The sequence below is a fragment of the Fusarium graminearum genome, chromosome 4 (genome assembly GCF_000240135.3).
Source record: "Fusarium graminearum PH-1 chromosome 4, whole genome shotgun sequence".
Classification (NCBI taxonomy): domain Eukaryota; kingdom Fungi; phylum Ascomycota; class Sordariomycetes; order Hypocreales; family Nectriaceae; genus Fusarium; species Fusarium graminearum.
Window position 1 is genome coordinate 4,796,679 of NC_026477.1, and position 20,933 is coordinate 4,817,611.

A 20,933-nucleotide genomic window follows, 5' to 3' on the forward strand; every position below is an offset into this window, starting at 1 on the left:
GAGCACCTCACGCGAGAAGCAATGAACCAGAAAAGAATGTCGTAGCAGAAGCAAAGGTGAAGCAATCCTCAACGTGGTCCAGGTCCAGGTCCAGGTCCAGACTCGCTAACGGGAATAGACTGGCAACACCACGCAGGTAATCAAGCTGAAGCCGTGATATCCGATCCTCACTGACTTCGGTGTCTTAAAAGGGTAACCTCGTGCGTTAATAAAGCGTCAGAAACGATAGTGCCCGACGCCTCGGTGTCAGTAATAAGGTGTTGCAGTGTTAAGCATAGAAGTTTGAGTGAGAGAAGCTAAGGAAGCGGGTCGGAAATAGCGCCTTGTTTGCCGATTTGCCGATACCCCAGAGGCTCTGTCAGCCAAGCATTCTTGGCGCTGGGGAGCACGTGTAGCCAGCGACGACTTCTCATTTGATCATGGTATAAGTGTCGTGTGCTCCTTTTCACCACCGAACATTTCTGGCAGGAATCTCGAACAGAGCATGTCCTCCGAATTGCTCATTTGACTGGATGAACGACTGTGGGTATGGCGTTGCAAAGTTGCACTTTTCGGTTCGGACGGCTCGACGTTGATATGACCAGAGAAACCAAAATGATATGCTTATAATTTTAAATAATATTTATACTGCACAGGCGATCATTTCATGTCACATCTCTTGGCTCGGTCTTGGCTGCAAGGATCTTCTTCATCTCAGACTGTGTCTCTGTGGTACACAATCGCAAGCAGCCTTCAAAACTTCACTATCTATCCTTGACCTATTTACTATCTATCTACTTTAATACTTGTTACTCTTTGATTTATTCTACTCTACAAGATGGCCCAAGAAGCGCGTCCCGTCGCAAAGACGAGTGGCGGAAATAATGCCTTTCACAACTTCCACAACGACTTTGCCCACATCGCCGACCCCAATGAGCGTCGCCGTCTCGCCCTTGCAGAGATTGACAAGGCTCCCTTTGGATGGTATCATGTTCGAGCATGCATCGTCGCAGGTGTCGGTTTCTTCACTGACTCGTACGATATCTTCTGTGTCTCCATGTTGACCATCATGCTCGGCATCGTCTACTATCCCGGGAAGGGTAAGTTGCCCACCAGCTCTGACAATGCCATCAAGCTGTCTACTTCTGCCGGTACGGTGATAGGACAGCTTGGCTTTGGTATGCTGGCCGATATTGTCGGTCGAAAGCGCATGTATGGTCTGGAGTTGATCGTCATCATCTTTGCTACGCTTGCTCAGGCCCTGACTGCTGGATCGCCTTCCACCTCCCTTGTTGGACTTATCATCTTCTGGCGTGTTATCATGGGCGTGGGTATCGGTGGTGACTATCCATTGTCTTCCATCATTACTTCAGAGTAAGTATATCACGCTTCTATTTCAAGTCGGTCGCTCATTTGTTCTCAGGTTCGCTACTACCAAGTGGCGAGGTGCCATGATGGCTGCCGTCTTTGCCATGCAAGGTATCGGCCAACTTGTCGCAGCTCTTGTCATGATGTTCCTCACTCTCGGCTTCAAGTCTTCTCTTGAGCAAGCTGCCGATACAAAGAGCTGCACTGGAGATTGCCAAATTGCTGTTGACAAGATGTGGCGAACACTTGTTGGCTTCGGAGCTGTCCCCGCTTGCATTGCCCTCTACTGTAAGCCATAGCATTCTTAGCATGTGAATCTATCTAACTAACTTCACTAGACCGTCTTACTATCCCTGAGACTCCTCGTTACACCTTTGACGTCGCCCGTGACGTCGAGCAGGCCGATGAGGACGTCAAGGCTTATATCAACGGCAAGAGCGAAGGCAACACCGACGAAGTCACCCGTGCCCAGAACCTTCAATCCGCCAAGACTAACCTCGAAGTCCCCAAGGCCAGCTGGAGAGACTTCTTTCAGCACTACAGCAAGTGGAAGAACGCCTCTCTGCTTCTTGGAACTGCTGGTTCATGGTTCTGTCTCGATGTGGCTTTCTATGGTCTCTCTTTGAATAACGGAACCATCCTCAAGGTTATTGGATATTCCACCAAGGATGCTACTAATGTCTACGAGTTTCTCCACAACACAGCTGTCGGAAATATCATTATTGTCTTGGCAGGAGCTGTTCCAGGTTACTGGGTTTCTGTGGCGACTATTGATACTCTTGGACGAAAGACGATTCAACTTGGTGGTTTCATTATCCTAACTATCCTTTTCATTGTAAGTTGTATGTGTTGGAGATATAAACTCAAGCTAACATTTTCAGGTCATGGGCTTTGCTTACAACCACATCCCTTCCAACGGACTTTTGGCTATTTACGTTCTTGCCCAATTCTTTTTCAACTTTGGCCCCAACACCACTACTTTCATCGTCCCTGGTGAAGTATTCCCTACTCGATACCGTTCAACCTCCCACGGTATCTCTGCTGCCAGCGGTAAAATCGGTTCCATCATCGGCCAAGGTGCCATTTCCATCCTCCGAACCCACGGAGCCACAGATAAGAACGAGGCACCTTGGATGGACCACGTTCTTGAGATTTACGCTCTTTTCATGCTTCTTGGTATCTTCACTACTCTGTTGATTCCCGAGACTGCTCGCAAGACTCTTGAGGAGCTTTCGGGTGAAGATGACTACGCCAACCATGATCATGCGTTGGAGTCAGAGACTCAGGCTAGTCACGACAAGGCTGGACGAACCAGCGTTTAGGAGAGTGTCACTTTGGTGCGTGGGTGATGTTGATTGGTTTTGGAGGTGTGTGGATGGAGAGGTTGCAGGTTAGTTGGATGATGAAACTTGGCAGATCTTGGAAGCGCAGAACTTGGAAACACATTCCTTGATTCTATCTTGTGGTACATCAGAATGCCTTGGGGTAATGCAAATAATACTAAGGGGTCGACTTGATTCCCAAAACCTTTTGTAAACAACAACAACAACAACACTACAGTATATAGCCGTTTTGAACAGTGTATTCTGACTTTGTGACTACGTCTTCTTTTCCACATGCATGATCTGAATCCTCGACATCTGTTTATTGTCCCGTGAAAACCATACCCTGTAAAAGTGACGGGTTCCGTAGTTCGGATATTATCGCCAGATCGGGCAGGTCACCAAAAAGCCAAATTCTGGAGAATAGTTTAGTTTACTCATGGTATTTCGCTAGTAATATCTGTGTATATTCGTGATTAAACATTCATGTAGCACAGTTGTTCCTCCATTAACTGGCCTGATCCCATTACCCAAGCCCGTCAACCCAAAGGTATAGCCATCCAAGCAAGCCCATTCCCAAAACACCGATAACAAAAGCACATGTTCTTTCTCAAAGGTATTTACTCCTTCTTGGCACCGCCGAGTAGTCCTCCAACAGTGTTGCCAACACCCTTTCCAACATCTCCCAACCCCTGGGCAGCACCCTTTCCACCGCCGACGACGGCGTTGGCAGTGCTGTTCATGGCACCAGCACCAGGAGTGTTCTTGTTCACGTAGCCGCCATCATCGTCCTTGCCCTGTCTCTCGGCTCGGTTGATGCCTTCCTTGGAGGCTAGGTCGCCGACGGGTTGGAGGAGGCCGCCTTGGCCGACTTGGCTGGTGGCGAGGTTGTGGACGCCGTCTTGGAGGGTGTCTACTTGTTCGATGCCAGTGACTTTGGTCTTGTCAAGGTTTTCTAAACATGTGAGAGTTAGTAATGCTGCGAGGTAAGTGATAGAGGCGAAGAGACGTACGCTTTGTGGCATAGCTAGCCTTGTTGTCCTTTGTGAACCAGCGAAGATAGACATCCTCGATCCAAGGAACCCACTTCTCGTACTGGTCGTTGTATGTAGCCTTTGTCCACTCCATGATGAATTATGTATAAAAAATATTAAAGCGTTGTATTTCTAGTTGTCTAGAACGTTGCGGAGTCTCGACAAGAACGAGCCGAAGATGCAGATTTATACGTAAATCACTCCCATGATGGAAAGGATACGTCATATCACAAGCAAGGATCTTCTGATCTGAAACGAGCAGACATCAGGTCCTCACTGGCTGTTTCGTTTACCTGATGGGTGGTTGTGCAAAACGCATTGTGATGCCATGCTGTGGTGTGGCGCGTTTCGAGTGCTGGAAAACCTGCTTTGTGGCACAGTGACGTATCATTCCAAGGATGAGCCACATAACTCTCGGCAGATGACGAGAGATTATTCCTTCATCGGATGAATTGATCTGGGCAGACAGGGGAAGGGAAAAAGTGATTGGCTTGAGTAATAAAGATGTAAAATCGCCAATCGGTACAGAGACGATCAAGATTAAGGTTATGTGGATGGAACGCTTCGACCACGCCAACGGGTTAACAGACGATCATAACGCAGGTTCCTGGCTAAAACAATAATCCGATCGATGGCTTCAGGTACAGCAAAGTGGAAAGTGTTTGTATGTCATAGTCTAAGATGCTAATCTAACCAACGTACTGCGCATACTTGGTCCACTCCTTATCCGCCTTCAATCGGTCCATATCCTCATCCCTCAGAGAAAGCGCCGCACAGAACTCGCCATCAGGCTTCTTGGGCATAAAGTACATCAAGCTCTCAACAGGCTCAAAGATTGGCCGTCTCACAGTCTCGGGCTTACCCAGTCCGAGCCCAAAGTCGTAATCCCAGAGTCCCACCTTGGCCCAAGAACTCAGCATGACGCTGGTAGATGGGTCCGCATCAGCCGTCAGGGATACGTTGGACTTGTCGGGGTTGTTGTGCAGGTACGTCGCGAGACCTCTTGTTCGCTGGCGCATGCTCGCGGGGTCGAGTTCTGAACGAAGGCGTGATGCTGTTGCGCCGAGTGACTCGTTGGCGATTTCGCCGATGGTCGAGTTGTGGTAGGTCATGTTTTGAAGAAGGCCTGGGTAGTTGTTCGAGACACCCATTGCCGGTCGAGCATCAACAGCACGGCAGAACTCGGTAGGTGCAGAGCCATCGATTCTTTCGAGACGCACGCGAGAGGCCGATTTCCAGATGAACGCCGAAAGAGCATCGTCAGTCGACACGAACTTTGTTGATGCGTCAAGAGTCTTGGTAGCAGCATCCTTGAGCTCTGACATGGCCTTGGGGCTGAATGTGAAGAACGCCCAGCTTGCACTGACCGGCGTGAGAACAGCGTCACCACCAGCTACATCAGCTTTGACAATCTGATGATCTACCTCGGGGCCAATCGTATAGTTTTCAAGGTAAGGAACTATCGTCTTGCGATCGAGGTTCATGGCCGTCATTTCCTCTTCGGTGAATGGGTCGTTACGGCACGCCTTGGAGAGTAGACGGATCACCGCATCTTGGCCTACCATATCCATAGCACCGTGCTGTCCGTTGACAGTGAGGATGAGTCCGCCCTTGATGAAGTTGAGCTGCAATAGAATTACAGGCTTTGGGTCGTCGGGACCAGTACCAGGTCCAATAGGTAACGTCTTCCTTGGCGCGATGATGTTCTCGTCAAACATCGCCATAGGGTATCCCGCCTTTCTCATACCCTCGATCGTGGGCGCTGAAGGATCATCGCGGAGGTCTTTCACTACAACACGAGGAACGTCCTCAAAAGGGACGATAAAGGAAGTTCCTGTGTTTCCCTCGCTAATGCCCTCGGCTTTGACCTGGCCTGCGACCCATGGGACGGCTTCGGAGAAGCGCTTAAGACCTTGCTCGAAGGTGCTGACAATAGTGGGATATTGAGAGGAATCAGAGACGGGGTAGAGGAGACTGATTTGGGTGTAGATCGAAAGGAGGCCTGGTAGCTGGCCGAGGGTGTCGAGCTGTATCTTGAAAGCCATTTTGGTGGTGTTTGTAAATCACTTGGTGTTGGTGTTACAGAAGGTGAGGCCGCTAAATTATAGAAGTGCTGCGCTGAGAAAGATGACGCTTGGGAACAGAGTACAAATCAGTGATTCTTGCTTAAAGAATTTGAGTATTGGCGACGCAACGCCAGATATAAATACAGATCTTAAAATTTGTTAGATCCATTCAACCTCTCTTTTTTGATTTGTTGGCAGCAATCAGGGTCCTGCTTCTTTAGGCGACTCAGGATGAGTCGAAGTTGGATCATTTCCCATTCGAGATTGTTTGTGGAACCGTTGGTTAGGCCTAACAGTGCCCCACTTGAACGAAGCGCTTTGGTGATGGCTTCAAACACAAACTGCCAGGCCGTACGCTTCACCATTCTTTGCCAAGTGACTCTTAAGCTTCTTGACTAGTCTAAGTTGGTTCAAATCTTGACCGCGATTTATTTGGCAATTCCCTCGCAAGTTGCGCGCCAAAGAGAGTCACCACAAATCATCACGAGAGCGGACCTAGAACTTCAAACTGAGAGCACTTCAGCCTGTAATGCATCTAAAATTTCATTTCTATCATTTTTCTCCCAGGTATTGTTCATTTTAAGCACCCAACGCCAGCCATGCAGTCTAAAAAGCCTCATTATCTCACGTCCTACGTAGTTCTAAGCCCGTGTACCTCCATATCCTTGACCCAGTCTATTCAGCCCGTCCAAATTGTGTCTGTGCGTATCGATTGACTCATCCATTCTAAAAGTTGGTGACATCGCTGACTCCGTTGGAGGAGCTCTGCTTCTTGTGGGCGGCCTCAATTATCTCATCGAGACATCCGGAGCTGGCGGCGACGAGACCGAGCACTATACACATATTAGTTTGAGACCGGCAGTTTGGGCTGAGATACTCACGCGAAGGGGCGGGCGCCAAAGTCTTGGACTTGTACTCAGGGTGAGCCTGAAGACTAATAAACAGTCAGTAATCGGCATGCACGTACGACAGATGAATACTTACCCAACGAAGAAGGGATGGTCCTTCAGCTCAATAGTCTCAACTCGGACACCTTGGTCATCCATAGAGGTCAAAGAGAGGCCAGCCTTCTCGAGATCCTCGATGTAGTCGGGGTTGACCTCATAGCGATGTCGGTGACGCTCCTCCACCACATCAACTCCTCCGTACAAGCCTCGGAGCTTGCTCCACTCGGTGCCGGGCTTGAAGTGAGACGTACGGCTACCAAGTCGCATGGTACCACCCATTTGCCTGTCATTTGTTAGCACGCATCTCCCACGCCGGTCGTAATTGACTTACTCCTTGGAACCCTCAGGCATGAAGATGACAACGCGGTGCTCAGCGGTGGCAGAAAACTCTTCCGAGGTGGCGCCCTTGAGACCCATGACGTTGCGGGCATACTCAATGACTGCAGTTTGCATACCCAGGCAGATACCAAGGTAGGGCAGCTTGCGCTCACGAGCCCACTTGGCAACATCAACCATACCCTGAATACCTCTGGTACCAAAGCCACCAGGAACAATGATACCTTGGGCGCGAACAACGTGTGCCCAAGCTTCGTGGAACTTGCGGGGGTCCTTCTCCTGCATCTCGGGCTCGAGGTGCTCAGAGTCGACAGAAACGAGGTTCAATTTTCGGTTGCATCGCATAGCGGAGTGCTCGAGGGCCTTGTGGACACTGAGGTATGAATCGTCAAGGCTGACGTACTTGCCGACCAAGATAATGTTGACGGGTTCGAGGTGTCGGTCGGGGACGACAGTCTTCTTCCAGAGATCCCAGAGAGCCTGACCCTTTTGAGCCATAGGAGGGGTGACCTGGCACTTATCCAGAGCCAAACCCTTTTGCAGGAGCTTGAGGAGACCCTCCTGTTCGAGTAGAAGGGGAACCTGGTAGATGGTGTCCATGTTGCGCACGCCAATGACCTGCTCGTCCTCGACTTGGCAGCTTCGGGCAATCTTTGTGATGGTAGCTTGATCCAGCTCTCGCTCGCATCGGCAGGCAATCTTTGAGTTGTTAGATAAGCTCGACTTCAGGATGCGCGATACATACGACATCGGGGATCAGACCGGCACTTCGCACTTGTCGAATGGCATGCTGAGTGGGCTTTGTCTTCTCCTCTCCATTGATAATAGGGACATAAGAAACGCTGATGCTCAGGAAGTTGTCGCGACCAAGTCGGTGTCGCAGTTGCTTGTAGTTGTCAGTTTTGCGTCTTCAATGAGGAATTGCTGTCTTACAGAAAGGGCCTCAACGAAGGGGCCAGACTCGAGATCACCAATTGTGCCACCCTGATCATAACATTAGTCATAAATCCTGTTTCGCGCAGAAGATGGAGCGTACCAGCTCAACTATGGCAAGTCAGTATTTGGGTCTAATTCCGTTCTCAAAGTAACGTACTGATGCAAACGTCGGGTGCTTCTCCTGAAGCATCTACGGGAATCTTGGCGACGCGCTCAATCCAATCCTGAATGGCGTCTGTGATGTGAGGAACGACCTTTAATGGCGTTAGTTTCGCTGTATTATCGCTCATTTGTTGTGTATTGTACCTGAACAGCTGCATCCATCATTAGCACAAGAACGAGACCACTGCATCAAAGGGTACATACTCTTTCCCAAATAGTCTCCTCGTCGCTCTTTCTCCTGAAACGTTTATATTAGTCGCCAATCGTATTCCGAGGGATCGTGTGGTTCGTACAATGACCTGCTTGTAGATCTTGCCGGTAGTGATGTTGCTGTCACGGCTCAATTGGATGCCGAGATATCTGATCCCGTGTTAGTCTTGGTCGTGGGAGGTTTGGCTGAGGTTATGTGTCGAAGAACATACCGTTCGTAGTTTCCAAGATCGAGATCGGTCTGAAGAGTCAGCGCGAAGTTTTATATCGGTGAAGACTAGCGTACCTCGCCGCCGTCATCGAGAACGAAGCACTCGCCGTGCCTGAGATTCGTTAATTTAGGTGCAACTGAGCAGCTCAGATCGCACTCACTCGAGAGGGTTCAGAAGGCCAGCATCGGTGTTGATGTAGGGATCGGTCTAATCGTTTGTTAGAGTCGTGAAAAAGTCGGTTTGTCGGCGGGGTATTACTTTGATCGCCTGGTGATGTTAGTCAAATCTTTAACTGTGGATCTTCTATATCATACTGTAACTCGAAGACCAAGAGTCTTGAGAAGAAGACCAGCACTGCTGGCTGATGGGATTGTTAGTCGTCGTGAAGGCCGTGGAAGGTTCGTGAGTCATTCATACCAATAATGCCTGGAGAGAGAGATCACGGTTAGTTGACAAGTCAAGATTGCGATGGAAGAACAGTCGAGCTCACCTTTACCGACACCGGAAATGACTCCGCCGCTCACAAGAACAACCTTCATATTGACTTTCTGTATGTTCGGTCGTTCGTTTGGTATGAATAATTGTTGGAGCTGTTGCTATTACTTGGCGGAGTAATGGAATGAAGTTGGTCGGCGCATGTCGCAAAAAAATCGATTTCAGGTGGGGGACGACAAATTTCTGCCATTACGTACTGATTGTTATGGCAGGCGGTCAAAGTCACCCCACTTGCAGTAATGACGGGTTTGTTGGCATGGCAGTTGATTGAGGATGACCTTTGTGTGGTCTATGAAGATGAACTTCCAGGAATGGGAACAAAGCAAGACTTTGTGTTAATCGATTTATTTATTGTTAAATCATGCCATGGGTAGTTGCACAAGCACTCGGTAGCTTCATTCTCGTTACCTATTGGCAAGCGCTGTCATCAGGATAGGGAGTAAGTACCATGTAATTGGCTTTGTATGATAGCTTTTACAACACGACAGCTGGGGTGGATGAAGAAGTAAGAAGATTAAAAGAGTTAATTATAAAACGATAGATCAAAAGACTGTTCACTCAGCAATGTGCCATCTCAGGGAACAAGACAAGTACCTACTCCATGTCTTGAGCTCTAGGTTAGGTTGGTGGGAGATGACATTCGGCTAATCGATGGCGGGGTACCGATCTGCCTTCAATTAATTAGTGGATCTAGGACAAACTTATCTGCAGCAAGAGCAGCAATTTTATTGTCCACTGCATCATATATAGGGAGAGCTCTGTGGACCATGTTGACTTCACGATTTCGTCTCGCCGCAAAAGGTCTGGTCCGAGGTTTTCACTCAGGGACATATGAATCTACGATACGCAATCTCAGAATAAATGACCAGACCAGAGTTATATATCAAGGTGCGTTCCATAGTTTGCCCTTGACTGAATGGACCAAACTGATCAACTATTCGTTTTTACAGGCTTCACAGGCGGCGTAGTATGGATACCACGACTAGGCGCGTAGATTAACTTTGCACTGACTATGGACGGTCTAGGCCACCAAGAATGCCCAAGACACAATCGCGTACGGGACCAAAGTTGTCGGGGGTGTCACCAAAGGTCCCAAAGTCGATACACACCTGGGCCTTCCACTCTTTGGGTCTATGGAAAAGGTACGTTTTGCAAGATATTTGCGATGCAATCTAACAAAGACTCAAGGCTGCCGAAGAGCTGAACCCCGATGTTTCCGCTGTTTTTATCCGTGGCTCTTTGGCTGCAGATGCGATTATTGAAGCCATAAAAGTCGAGATTCCCCTCATTGTCTCTGTAGCAGAGCACGTGCCCGTTCATGATATGCTACGCGTTCATGAGGTCTTGAGGACTCAGTCAAAGAGTCGACTCGTTGGGCCTAATTGTCCTGGCATCATTGCCCCAGAGCAATGTCGCGTTGGCATCATGCCTTATAAACAGTACACGCGCGGCTGTGTTGGGATCGTGTCCAAGTCAGGAACACTGAGTTATGAAGCAGTTGGTGCAACATCCAGGGCTGGGCTGGGCCAGTCTCTCGTAGTAGGCATGGGAGGCGATATGATACCCGGTAAATACCACGCATAATGCTTCTGGCGTTATACTAATACATTCTAGGCACCTCGTTGGTGGACGCCTTGAAGCTCTTCTTCGAGCACGACGAAACAAAGGGAATGCTCGTTATCGGAGAGATTGGAGGTGAGGCTGAACTCGAAGCGGCAGAACTTATCGAGAGGTATCGCAGAAATACGCCAAAACCAAAGCCCATTATAGCAATGGTTGCAGGTCAAACAGCACCCGAACACCGGATCATGGGCCATGCTGGTGCCATGCGTAGAGATAGCGTGGATCCAACCGCACAGGAGAAAGCCGCAGCTCTACAGAATGCTGGAGCAGTCGTCGTTCCACACCCGGGTGTTATGGGTAATATCATGGAAAAACTACTGGCCAGCTATGAGTCTGGTAATTTCGAGTATATGGGGAAGCGCAAAGAGGCTGAGCCAATCAACATCGAAGCAAGGATGAAGAGGAACCGCATTGATATATGGGGTAGGTAGTTAGAAACGGGAGTTTGTCCAATTTTGTTGTGAAAAAGGCGGACATAGGCATAGGCATAACTAGATGCATCTTTAATCCTCTAGACATTCTTCACACATCGCGGAGCAATCTTGGCCTGCATCGTTGGATTACAATCATGTTTTACCTAGTGGATAGAGACTTTATCCAACATAACTCACGATCTTATACCTGGCCATTGTTCCTTTTGACATCATGTCATAGTTCTGACACGTTCTGAGATGCCCTCGATGAGACGCACTTGTTGAACACCCCACTATGTAGGATGTGATAAGAACCAGGTGCGAAAGAATACAGCATATGGAAACAACTTATTCTTACTTCTTATGGATCAAATATACAATTACACTGCAGATAAGCGAGGGAAGTTGAATCGGATCAGGCGATTGACATCATTCCTCCTGATTCAAACCGGGGAAAACCGAATATCAGCTCTTCTCAACATGAAGTACTATTTCACTATATTATAATCCAATATTGACATTTGAGAGTGATGAGAAAAGAATTGATTGATTGAAGATCTAGATCGGGGACTGAAAGATGTACATATAAGATAGTCACGCGACAGAGCACGTGATACCCTTCAGGCTCAACACTCAAGGAGCTTTAGCCTCGGGAATCTCGTCAGAGTCAGGGACAAGACCGGTCAAATCACCTCCGAACTTCCATTCCTGAGGTCCTCCAGAAACTGTAACGCCGCCGTTGGAGCGTTCCACTATCAAGAGTTAAAATGGTTCTGATAAAAGGGGTAGGGCAAGACTTACTATTGTTCCAATAACTGTGGCCCTTGGTGTGGCACTGCTCATTGCGACCGCAAATCGCACTAGAGCCTTGGTTGTTCGAGTTGGGTGAAGTGATAACCTGGGGAGTTAAGCCTCCGCTCTTCTGGCAACACTTGTAGTACTGAACATCGACAGTGTACATGGTGTTGGCTGTTCGCCACCACACACAGATGGTATCACCTGGTTCACCGTAGCAAGTTTGGGCTTCGCCACTCTCTTGGTATTCTGAGACCTCAAAGCCGGCTGAGATCCAACCATCTCCGCTGATACTAGCAGAGAGGCTGACAGATTGTCCCTCTACTTCGCTCTTAGAGATCTCACACCCGCCATTCTTGCCACACTGATGATTGTTCTGATGGAGTTAGCTAAAGTCTCTGAAGAGAGATATAGAATTAGACTTACTGTCATCTGCTGGTAGAAGTAGGTTTGATGAGGATCAGGGGTCTTGGATTCAAAAACGTCCTTGGTCTTGCACCCAGGAGGGCAAGCGTTGGAGCCTGTACCGATACCCTGAGGCATAGCATTGGCAATAGCAGCCAAGGCGATGGTAGTAATGCTGGCGAGCTTGAACATCTTGAAAGTTGTGTAAGGCAAGAGAAGAGATGGGAATAAACTTGTGTGGGACTGGAGTGTTGTTGAGAGCTGGTGATGGTGATGATGGAAATTCAAACTCTCGGGCATTCTTGGGTCCTTATATAGCTTTGGAAGAGCAAGTGAATAGTACTAAACTGCATCGATAGATCTATCTAAGCGACCTGTGCCTTCACAGGATCAGCAGGCTGAGTCGTGTGGCTCTCTTGCAATGACGCCCTATATTTCCTTATTTTCTTGAGAGCCCTACCATCACCAAGTTTACAGCCTTGACCAAATCCTTTGACATCATTGTAGGACTGGATTGCCGTTTTAGCGAGACCGATTTAGCACAGCTGAAGGCGTTTTGGTCGTATACTTAACAGGGGAGAGCTACGCTAACGGTAAATGGGTTCTAAGCTTAAAGACGACGTTATTTTTCAGGACATGAATCTGGAGATCCATGAACATGTGATTGGTTGACATGGCAGGGGTCAAGATCCCTTCGCAGCTTTGAAGCTTGTTATAGATTGTCGTAGCATTGCGTCTGGGCAGTGCATGATGTACCCTTTCAGCTGTGCTACCCAATGGTTTCTTTAAATGACAATTGGACCTGGAGACTTGTTTCAAGCTTTACATTAAACCTGGTCCTCAGCATAATCCTTTGCCAATGTGATTGATGAGAAAGTTATTAATTGCATAACATACCAATCTACATTGAAGAATCGTAAGATGGATAATCTTGCAAGCTGAGAACCCCAACCTGTGAGTGTATCCCAGTTCTGCCAAGTTATTACAAGCTGATGTTCATCCTGGCTCGATTAAGCTTTTAGGGTGGTGGCTTGGCCCCCTAACTAGGGTATCCCACCTTCTGAACTAGGATCGTGGGGTGGTGATCTCCCAGGGGTTTTACTGCATGTCAGCAGTAATTTTACAAGTATTTGGCAGTGAAAATCCTCAGGGTCCTAGAAAGGTAGGATGATTTGCAAAGAGGGTTGCGCAGGAGGAGCTCAAGACCTTTTTTGCTGGATCCTGCGAGCCATAGCCAGGCCAGGAATATCATCAACCTTTGTAGCAAATCACATCCTTTCGGTATGATTGCCTCATATAAGGATAGCTAAGAGGATTCTAGATGAAGTCATATCGTTGCCGTGGTGCTTATGGCACGATACCGGTAGAGCTAGCTTCAATTTCTAGACTTTTTGTAAAGTCTGAAAGCATGATGGCCTATTTTTGTCTCTGAAATACAACATAATAGTACGTTCTGAGTCCCATGAGATATTTCTTCTGTGTGCTATCTCATCTTCTGACGTAGTATGGTGGCATGATTGGAGCAGTAGAAAGGAGTAAGTCAAGTGTAATTGGAGGATAGGCAAAATATTCGCGAGAATCCCCGCCATTGCATGTTTTTGATCATTCTTAATTTTTGTAATCATTTGTTTCTTTCTTCATCACAAGGTTGACGAAGGTTGTAGTTGGGGTTGGCCGCGATGGTTTCGTTTGATCCTGTCTTGGTGTTTTTCCCATTTAGTGCCTACAAGGTCACGTGGTGCGACAGGCTACCTCGGTTCGTGATAGCTTCCCAAACCAAAAACCTGACAATGCTAGTTTATGCCAACCCACTAATACCATTATTCTGATATCGGGATCAGCACCTGCATCTTGGATTTATCTATTAAGAAGATTTCTAATCAAACCTCTGTTCATATTGAGCTTCATAATTACCCCTCGCACAAGCATCAACCACCGAGAGATTGCTCCCTCTTCTTGTCGCGACAATGACCACCAGAATAGCTTCAGGGCCCTGTCGCGCACGGCTAGGGTTCAAGAATCTCAATGTAATGTTTTCCGATACCTGACCTCCATTTCCAAATGCTGACAAGGAATATCTAGTCAATCAAACAGAACCAGACCAGAACTATGTATATCCTCGAACACCACTCGCAGAATCTGCTGAGGAAGGTAGGAAGTGGATTCTAGTTTGTTTGATCAACTAACTTACTGGATACCAGTATGGTGGCCCCATTCCTAACAGCTTTTCGTCAACCCAGATCAAGTCAGTATTGAAGGGATTGGAATCATTTCGTGAGTCATGAGGTGCCAAGGAAGTATTAAATGGGGATGCAGACTAACTTTCATCCCGATAAACCACGTGCATACTTCAGAGAAGAAACTCTCATCGGGCCCCGGCCTTCCGTGGTGACGAGAAGCCCCAGTGAGGCCAGAATGCTTGCCGCGGAAGTTCTTCCCGAGGATGGCCTGAAATCGTACTTGAAAGGAGATTTACAGCCGAGAAAGACAGTGTATTTCCAGGAGGAGCTCGATCTTCACAAGCATTGGCATCTTACCATGACCATAGATCGCAAGGATTGTCGACCAGTTATCAAGATCAGAGATGCAAAGCCAGACAACAACACAAGAGGCGCTCCAGAAGGGGAGTTGTTCCAAAAGAACTATCTGTTTGATTTATCAGACACCGATAGTGAATTTATGACAAAAACTATTCAGAAGATTGCAAGCGAGCTTGGCCTGGTTAGTGCAGCACGGCAGGGATTCCAACAGGGACTTATTGCGCTACGCAAGATCTTTATGGAAGCACAGGCAATCTTCCTCGAGGTTGATGTCTTGAGACAGAGAAATTCAAAGATCGTCTTCGCGAATTCACGATTTTGCTTTGACGACGATGCGAAGAAGAAAGCCAGGAACGTCTATCTTCCATTGTGGGAGCCGCTTATGGAGGATGAAGCTGAGCTTTATGCAGAAACCTTTGGTCTTGTTTATGTCAAGATGAATGGTGATATCGGGACCGTTGTCAACGGTGCAGGACTGGCTATGGCGACAAATGATGCCATTTGCGTCCATGGCGGTAAGAGTGCCAACTTCCTTGACGCTGGAGGCCAGGCAACAAACGATACCATGAAGAGGGCTTTCAAAATCGTCATGGATGACAGGAGAGTCAAAATCATCTTTGTAAATATCTATGGAGGTACGTTGGAAGTGTGGTAGTCTTTAAGAGTCGGACTGATCAATCTTTAGGTATCACGAGATGCGACATGATTGCGGAGTCTATCATCGACGCAGTGAATTCACTCGGCCATCAAAGTGTACCTATGGTGGTTAGGTTACAAGGGACAAACTCGGAAGAAGGGTTAAAGCTAGTGAGTAATTCGAGTGCTTAAACTTAGGGACGGTAGCTAACGGAGTATCAAGCTTGAAGATGCCAATCTTGGTATCCACGTTGAAGCGGATTTTGACAAGGCGACGAAAAAGGCCGTCGAACTTGCTGAAAGTATCCCAACTCCACCAAACGTAGATCGTCCGAAAGCCATTACTAGAAAAGTATTGCACGAGGATACAAAGAGGCACACGATCGAGGTGAGGAAGAAAATGAAGAGAGAGTTGAAGAAAAAAGCGAAGAGGGATGAAAAGGCTGAAAGTGCGAGGAAATCATTATAAAAGAGTGCTTCTGATTGAGGGAAATGATGAAGAGTGCAAAATGTTTACGTACTCATGCCCGTGGAAGGATCAACCCCCTCAATCTTGGTTAGATCGTTGTAGACACGAGGGCACCCTCCGGCATTCTAGCTACATTTCCGAAAGTCCGGCCCAACTGCAGGGATAAATGAATAGTGCTCACGTCAGCAGATGTAATTCCTTTACATGTTTAAATCTGCAGCTTTTAGTACAAGAGTTCCCAGAAGTATGTCTTTTCCTCGTGACCAGTAACTCTTGGTATCCCCTCGGTAGAATCTTGCAAAATGTCGCTCAAACGCCGTCTCGGATTCACCAGCACAAGATCTTTCGTCTTGACCTCCATATTTGCAGGCGCCCTTTTTCTCTTCTCAACTCTTCAACTTCCGTACATTGACATTGACCGCGTATTTTGCGCCGAGATTCCTTGGGCTGTACCTGGAGAATGTTACTGGTTCAAGAGACCCGGTCTGATGAGGAATGGGTTGTTTTTGCATCTTGTAACATTTTTACCAGCGGGTGCTCTTGTTTGTTTCCAGTTTATCCCAGTTCTTCAACGGCCCAAGTATACAGCATTCCATCGTGCTAACGGGTACATTGTGTTGAGTCTGTCTGGAATCGGGATTATCACAGCATTGATTATCTCAAAAGAGGCAATGGGTGGGCCAATCACGAATAGGATTGGGACCCTGATACTTGCTACTACAATTAGCACTTCCTTACTAAAGGCTATTATCGCTATCAGACACCGAAAGATTCAAGAGCATAGAGCCTGGATGCTAAGAGGCTGGTTCTATGTAAGCATATCTGCAATCATCTCATCTCATGGCTCACCAGAATCTCAGGCAACGTCCATCATTACCATGAGGATTATTCTCGTCTCTTTCGCACACATGATAGGCACACCTTCACGAGCCATGACTCTAAGCATGTCATGTTCTGTCATAGAATATTTGCATAAAAGTTTCCCCAATGCGTCACAAACTGTATATCCCAGCTGTGAAGCATACTTTTCAGGCGAGAATCTAGCTCAAGAAGCACTCGTGACAACCAATTGGGACCTGAATGATTTACCAGGTATAACGGCGGCATTGAGAATTGGATATGCGGTTGGAGGCTGGGTTGCATTTGCCATCCATTCTGTGGGTATCGAGATCTATGTGAGTTTTCTACTGTCATATAAAATGTGGCTTTTAACGTTTTGTAGATTCGAAAAACGTCGCCGCAGTACAAGGTCAAGGCTGTATAGCATGAGTCCCGACTCAATAGAATCATAGTCAAGCTTTAGAAGAACAAAGCAAGATGTCACCATCAAGCGTATTTAGTTAAAGTTACGTCCGATGATAAAAAGCAATACTTTTCCGTGCCTCCATCTGACCATTCCAAAGCTTGTCACCCGAGAGATTTGACCTAATTCTTGAAAGATGCAGCAGTTCGAGTAGGAGTACCATGTATGAGATCATCGCCATTTCTCTGAGGCTCCAACCTCTCAACTTCTCTCGTAGCCTCCCAATGAACAGTTCCGTACCGATACAACTCCCCAAAGGTTCCTGGACGAAACGTTACGTCTTCGTTCTCCTTCTTCTTGATGAGATCTCCCAGAGCCGGAAGACCAGCCATAGAATTGTGGTACACTTTGTACATGTGACTCTTCTCCAGCATCTCAATGACAAACTCTTCAGCTTCGGCCCGCTTTGCGAGGTCGGGCTCGTCGAGGCGTGTGGTGAACAAATCGATTTGTTTCTGGCCACACAGATTGGTCTTTAGAGCACCGAGAATACCATTTTGGATACCCTCTACCATAAAGACCTTATTCTCCCAGAATTCTCGGCCGTTCCATCCGGTTTCGACGTCAACAAGATTCCGTGTTCGGTCTCCCAGAACCATCTGCGCGATATAGTCTGTCATCCAATGAATTTGGTCCTCGTGTTCGGGATCTCTCATGCCCTCGGCTAGACCGATTTCTTGAATCAGAGGGTGTTTGTTGAAACCATCAACGTTTGTTCGACCTTTCCAAAGTTCTTTGTATCCATTGTGCCAGTTTTTGATAAACTCGCAATGCTTACGTGCTGCAAACAGATAATTTCCAAAGTCACCCCATTTGTTCCTGATTTGGCCTGTGATAATCCAAACTCCCATCTCATAGGGTGAGTCGGGAGATGAAAGTTCATCCCAGAAGAGCGTATCGAGATGGGTATGAAGCATATTGGAGACATCTAGGTAGAATCCACCATATGTGTAGACGAGAGGCAGACGGGCGAGATCAGCTGCGTGTTGAGGAGAATGTTTTCCATCCATGGTTTTGTTGATGAAGCATTCCGGAAACCACTCTTTTCCCACGTAGTTGTAGATGTTGTTAGGCGAACCTTTTTTGAAATCCACCAGGCGTACTGTCCAGGATGGGCCGAGACGTCGGACCCAGTTCAGGACTGTTTGCTGATGGGTAGGATACATGCGTTCGAAGCCATTGTCCCAGATGGCCCAGACATTCTTCTCTGAAGTAATTGGCTGGAAGGTTTGGAGTTGGGCTATGATCTCTGAGTCTGTTCGAAGATCAAGGAGTGATGGGTCGATTTCGCGAAGGCCAGTGGCTTTGGCAGGTAGGGAATAGGTCATGTTTGTGGTGAAAGGAGTTGTGTTGGTAGTGGAGTGTGTCAAGGGCATTCCCCCTAGTTAAAAGATATGGATGTGACTGTGGATGTAGATGCAAGTGATAATGAGATGATACGATTGACAAGCCGGGAATAAAGACGTTGATATATATACCAATTCAACTGGTGGATTCAAGTTCCCAGTCAGGATGAGTCGAAATGGTGGGTATAAGAAAATCCCGCTCCCCGATAGGCTATTTAGGTGATTGTTAGACAGTGGCTTAATATTCTAACCAAAAATGAATATTAATCATTTTTGTACAGCCACAATCACCAACGTCTTCGGATTTATTGCCCTCACGCGCCATTTGATTTGTTGCCAGGGTTCGTGACCATGCGGTGAAACACAAACAACATGCTCTGCTAATTGTTGTTGAGATGGCAGACTTGGCAACACAGACCGATGACTCTGAGCAATGTCTTGGCATTCTTCAGTTGGTACATACCATGATACCCCAATAGGTGATCAGCATGAGTGTGTTTATTACTCAGTCATACTTCTCTCCTCTTCGAAACAGTCCTGAGAGAACTTATACACAAGTCTCATTTTCTTATCTTCCCCTCCCTGCAAATGTACCCGTATTTGTCTTACTCTTGCTTCGTGAGGAATATCGCTGCTGCACTTGACTTCCTTCCCGCTCCTTGTCTCTTCAAGCTCCATCACTCTGGCAGCTACACGCGCAGACTGTGATCCGTTAAAAGCACCTTCTTGAACTCTGTCGGTAAGCATTACTGCAATGGCCCTTCTCCGAACAAATGGGTCGCGGCATCGGGCAATAACTGATATCAATACAGAGGTGAAGCCAATATCTATGTGAAAGTAGGCTTTGGGCGAAGATTCTGTGTCCCAGTTTCGTTTTGCGTGGTTTTGATCGATGCCCGCGGCTGTAGCAGCATGGTCGACGATCTCGTTAAACTCGGTGGTGAATTTATCCCAAAAGCATGGGTCACCTTGCCCGTGGATGTATTTTGCGACGTTTATTTCCGAGTATTTGCGATGTACCTGGAGCAAGGCAATCGTTCGACTACCAGAATCAGTTGGTGGCGACCCGCTGTTGGTCTGTCGGAGAAGAAGGGCGTCGAACAATTCGCCCCATCGAGTAACCTTGGCAGAATGGGCCATGATATCACGAGCTGACTTGCCTTTCAACCCTGGGCTGGCCTGATCAACTAGAATATCGAGCAACGCCTCTCTTGCATCAGCGAGGCATGTGAATGAGTTTTCTCTTAAGGTAAGGCTGCTGCCAAAGGTGTTGTAGAATAAGAACCAGAGTGTGGAGTCGTTATCCGACATGAGCTGTGAGTTCATAGATAATTAGCATGTTGGATTAATGCAGGGTCAGAAAAGAGCGCCTACCGTCAAAAACTGTACTGCAATTCGCTTGAAGCAGGCTTCAGCGAGGTTGAGTGTTTCTTCTATGTCGGACCTGGGGCCATCTTTTGCCTTGAACCGCGGCGAATTCTTCCTGTGCTGTTGAATCATGCTGCAGCCATACTTGAAAAGGCTGATTGCTGATTCGGTATTGCCCTGGAGGAGCTTGAAGAAGTAAGTATGGAACCTAAAGACTGATTGAAGAATACTTACCTCAATACAGATAAAGATCAGACAAGAAAGTACAAGAACATGTCCTTGGACGTCAGGTGATGGTGACAGTAGCTCCCTGATAGCAAAATTGTAATGCTTGAGGGCGGGTACCGAGTCCACCTTCTGCCACTGCTGATGTGTGAGATAGAGGCGATGGAAGTGAGACAAGGCCATCAGCCCGTTCTTTATGCACCCTTGATCATGTGCTACTTGCAGGATCTTGGTACTCCACAGATTGTCGGGGAAGAAGGTTTGGAAGTTGACAAGGGTCTTTTCGATAAAGAACTGAAGTGATTTTGCCTCTGCATGACTCGTATATGTGGGAATAAGACATGTTGGAGGTGTGCTTGGAGCTGGGGATATTTGGTAACCGTCACATTTGCGACCAGTGGATGTACCTGAAGAGGGATTAGTGAACCAGAGCGTAGTAAGAAGAACCTGTTGCACCAACATCGTAGACAGAATGGACGTGCCTCGTCACACTTGACTCTTCTTACTGTTATCGGTTAGAGGCGAATGACTTCTTGAGCGATGCATGACATACTCCTGTAAGCTGTCAGTAACATTTCTTATGAGATCATGCAATGAACTTACTTGCAAGTTCCACATCCGGTCCTCACTTTAGATGTTTTAGCACGCTTTCGCTGTCCTGGTTTCACTCTTGTCATGTTTGTGGCATGCCCATACGAGATGGCTCAAGTGATGGGAGAAGGACTGAAATGCGAGTGAGATAA

The 20,933-nt window shown here is 47.4% G+C and overlaps 10 protein-coding genes across 10 annotated transcripts; 4 read left to right on the forward strand and 6 right to left on the reverse strand.

Annotated features, from left to right (window-relative positions):
- Positions 1-668: 668 nt before the first annotated feature.
- FGSG_07894 (uncharacterized protein) lies at positions 669-2,715 on the forward strand. Its single transcript, XM_011329424.1, has 4 exons — positions 669-1,353; positions 1,403-1,635; positions 1,686-2,182; positions 2,229-2,715. Exons 1-4 carry the CDS (start codon positions 818-820, stop codon positions 2,667-2,669), a joined length of 1,707 nt encoding a protein of 568 aa, XP_011327726.1. The 5' UTR covers positions 669-817; the 3' UTR covers positions 2,670-2,715.
- A 381-nt stretch (positions 2,716-3,096) lies between these two features.
- On the reverse strand, positions 3,097-3,844 carry FGSG_07895 (uncharacterized protein). The gene is made up of 2 exons (XM_011329425.1): positions 3,683-3,844; positions 3,097-3,624 (listed from the first exon to the last, which is right to left on the reverse strand). The coding sequence occupies exons 1-2, from the start codon at positions 3,795-3,797 to the stop codon at positions 3,290-3,292; spliced, it is 450 nt and encodes a 149-aa protein (XP_011327727.1). The 5' UTR covers positions 3,798-3,844; the 3' UTR covers positions 3,097-3,289.
- Positions 3,845-4,392: 548 nt separating this feature from the next.
- On the reverse strand, positions 4,393-5,857 carry FGSG_07896 (uncharacterized protein; the record flags this gene model as incomplete). The annotated part of the gene is made up of 1 exon (XM_011329426.1): positions 4,393-5,857. The coding sequence occupies exon 1, from the start codon at positions 5,746-5,748 to the stop codon at positions 4,393-4,395; it is 1,356 nt and encodes a 451-aa protein (XP_011327728.1). The 5' UTR covers positions 5,749-5,857.
- A 638-nt stretch (positions 5,858-6,495) lies between these two features.
- FGSG_07897 (CTP synthase) lies at positions 6,496-9,111 on the reverse strand (the record flags this gene model as incomplete). Its single annotated transcript, XM_011329427.1, has 14 exons — positions 6,496-6,602; positions 6,651-6,703; positions 6,754-6,999; positions 7,048-7,751; positions 7,798-7,938; positions 7,986-8,036; positions 8,089-8,096; positions 8,146-8,294; positions 8,355-8,510; positions 8,573-8,601; positions 8,647-8,683; positions 8,733-8,779; positions 8,887-8,933; positions 9,063-9,111. The coding sequence occupies 14 exons, from the start codon at positions 9,109-9,111 to the stop codon at positions 6,496-6,498; spliced, it is 1,824 nt and encodes a 607-aa protein (XP_011327729.1).
- An 817-nt stretch (positions 9,112-9,928) lies between these two features.
- FGSG_07898 (uncharacterized protein) lies at positions 9,929-11,121 on the forward strand (the record flags this gene model as incomplete). The annotated part of the gene is made up of 4 exons (XM_011329428.1): positions 9,929-9,955; positions 10,093-10,209; positions 10,256-10,634; positions 10,682-11,121. 4 exons carry the CDS (start codon positions 9,929-9,931, stop codon positions 11,119-11,121), a joined length of 963 nt encoding a protein of 320 aa, XP_011327730.1.
- Positions 11,122-11,736: 615 nt separating this feature from the next.
- Positions 11,737-12,495, reverse strand: FGSG_07899 (uncharacterized protein; the record flags this gene model as incomplete). The annotated part of the gene is made up of 3 exons (XM_011329429.1): positions 11,737-11,855; positions 11,905-12,262; positions 12,325-12,495. The coding sequence occupies 3 exons, from the start codon at positions 12,493-12,495 to the stop codon at positions 11,737-11,739; spliced, it is 648 nt and encodes a 215-aa protein (XP_011327731.1).
- Positions 12,496-14,718: 2,223 nt separating this feature from the next.
- On the forward strand, positions 14,719-15,948 carry FGSG_13240 (uncharacterized protein; the record flags this gene model as incomplete). The annotated part of the gene is made up of 3 exons (XM_011329430.1): positions 14,719-15,478; positions 15,529-15,650; positions 15,703-15,948. The coding sequence occupies 3 exons, from the start codon at positions 14,719-14,721 to the stop codon at positions 15,946-15,948; spliced, it is 1,128 nt and encodes a 375-aa protein (XP_011327732.1).
- Positions 15,949-16,250: 302 nt separating this feature from the next.
- On the forward strand, positions 16,251-17,212 carry FGSG_13241 (uncharacterized protein; the record flags this gene model as incomplete). The annotated part of the gene is made up of 2 exons (XM_011329431.1): positions 16,251-17,123; positions 17,171-17,212. 2 exons carry the CDS (start codon positions 16,251-16,253, stop codon positions 17,210-17,212), a joined length of 915 nt encoding a protein of 304 aa, XP_011327733.1.
- Positions 17,213-17,373: 161 nt separating this feature from the next.
- Positions 17,374-18,579, reverse strand: FGSG_07901 (uncharacterized protein; the record flags this gene model as incomplete). Its single annotated transcript, XM_011329432.1, has 1 exon — positions 17,374-18,579. One exon carries the CDS (start codon positions 18,577-18,579, stop codon positions 17,374-17,376), a length of 1,206 nt encoding a protein of 401 aa, XP_011327734.1.
- A 519-nt stretch (positions 18,580-19,098) lies between these two features.
- Positions 19,099-20,867, reverse strand: FGSG_13242 (uncharacterized protein; the record flags this gene model as incomplete). The annotated part of the gene is made up of 5 exons (XM_011329433.1): positions 19,099-19,911; positions 19,972-20,151; positions 20,200-20,597; positions 20,697-20,752; positions 20,794-20,867. 5 exons carry the CDS (start codon positions 20,865-20,867, stop codon positions 19,099-19,101), a joined length of 1,521 nt encoding a protein of 506 aa, XP_011327735.1.
- Between the last annotated feature and the right edge of the window lie 66 nt (positions 20,868-20,933).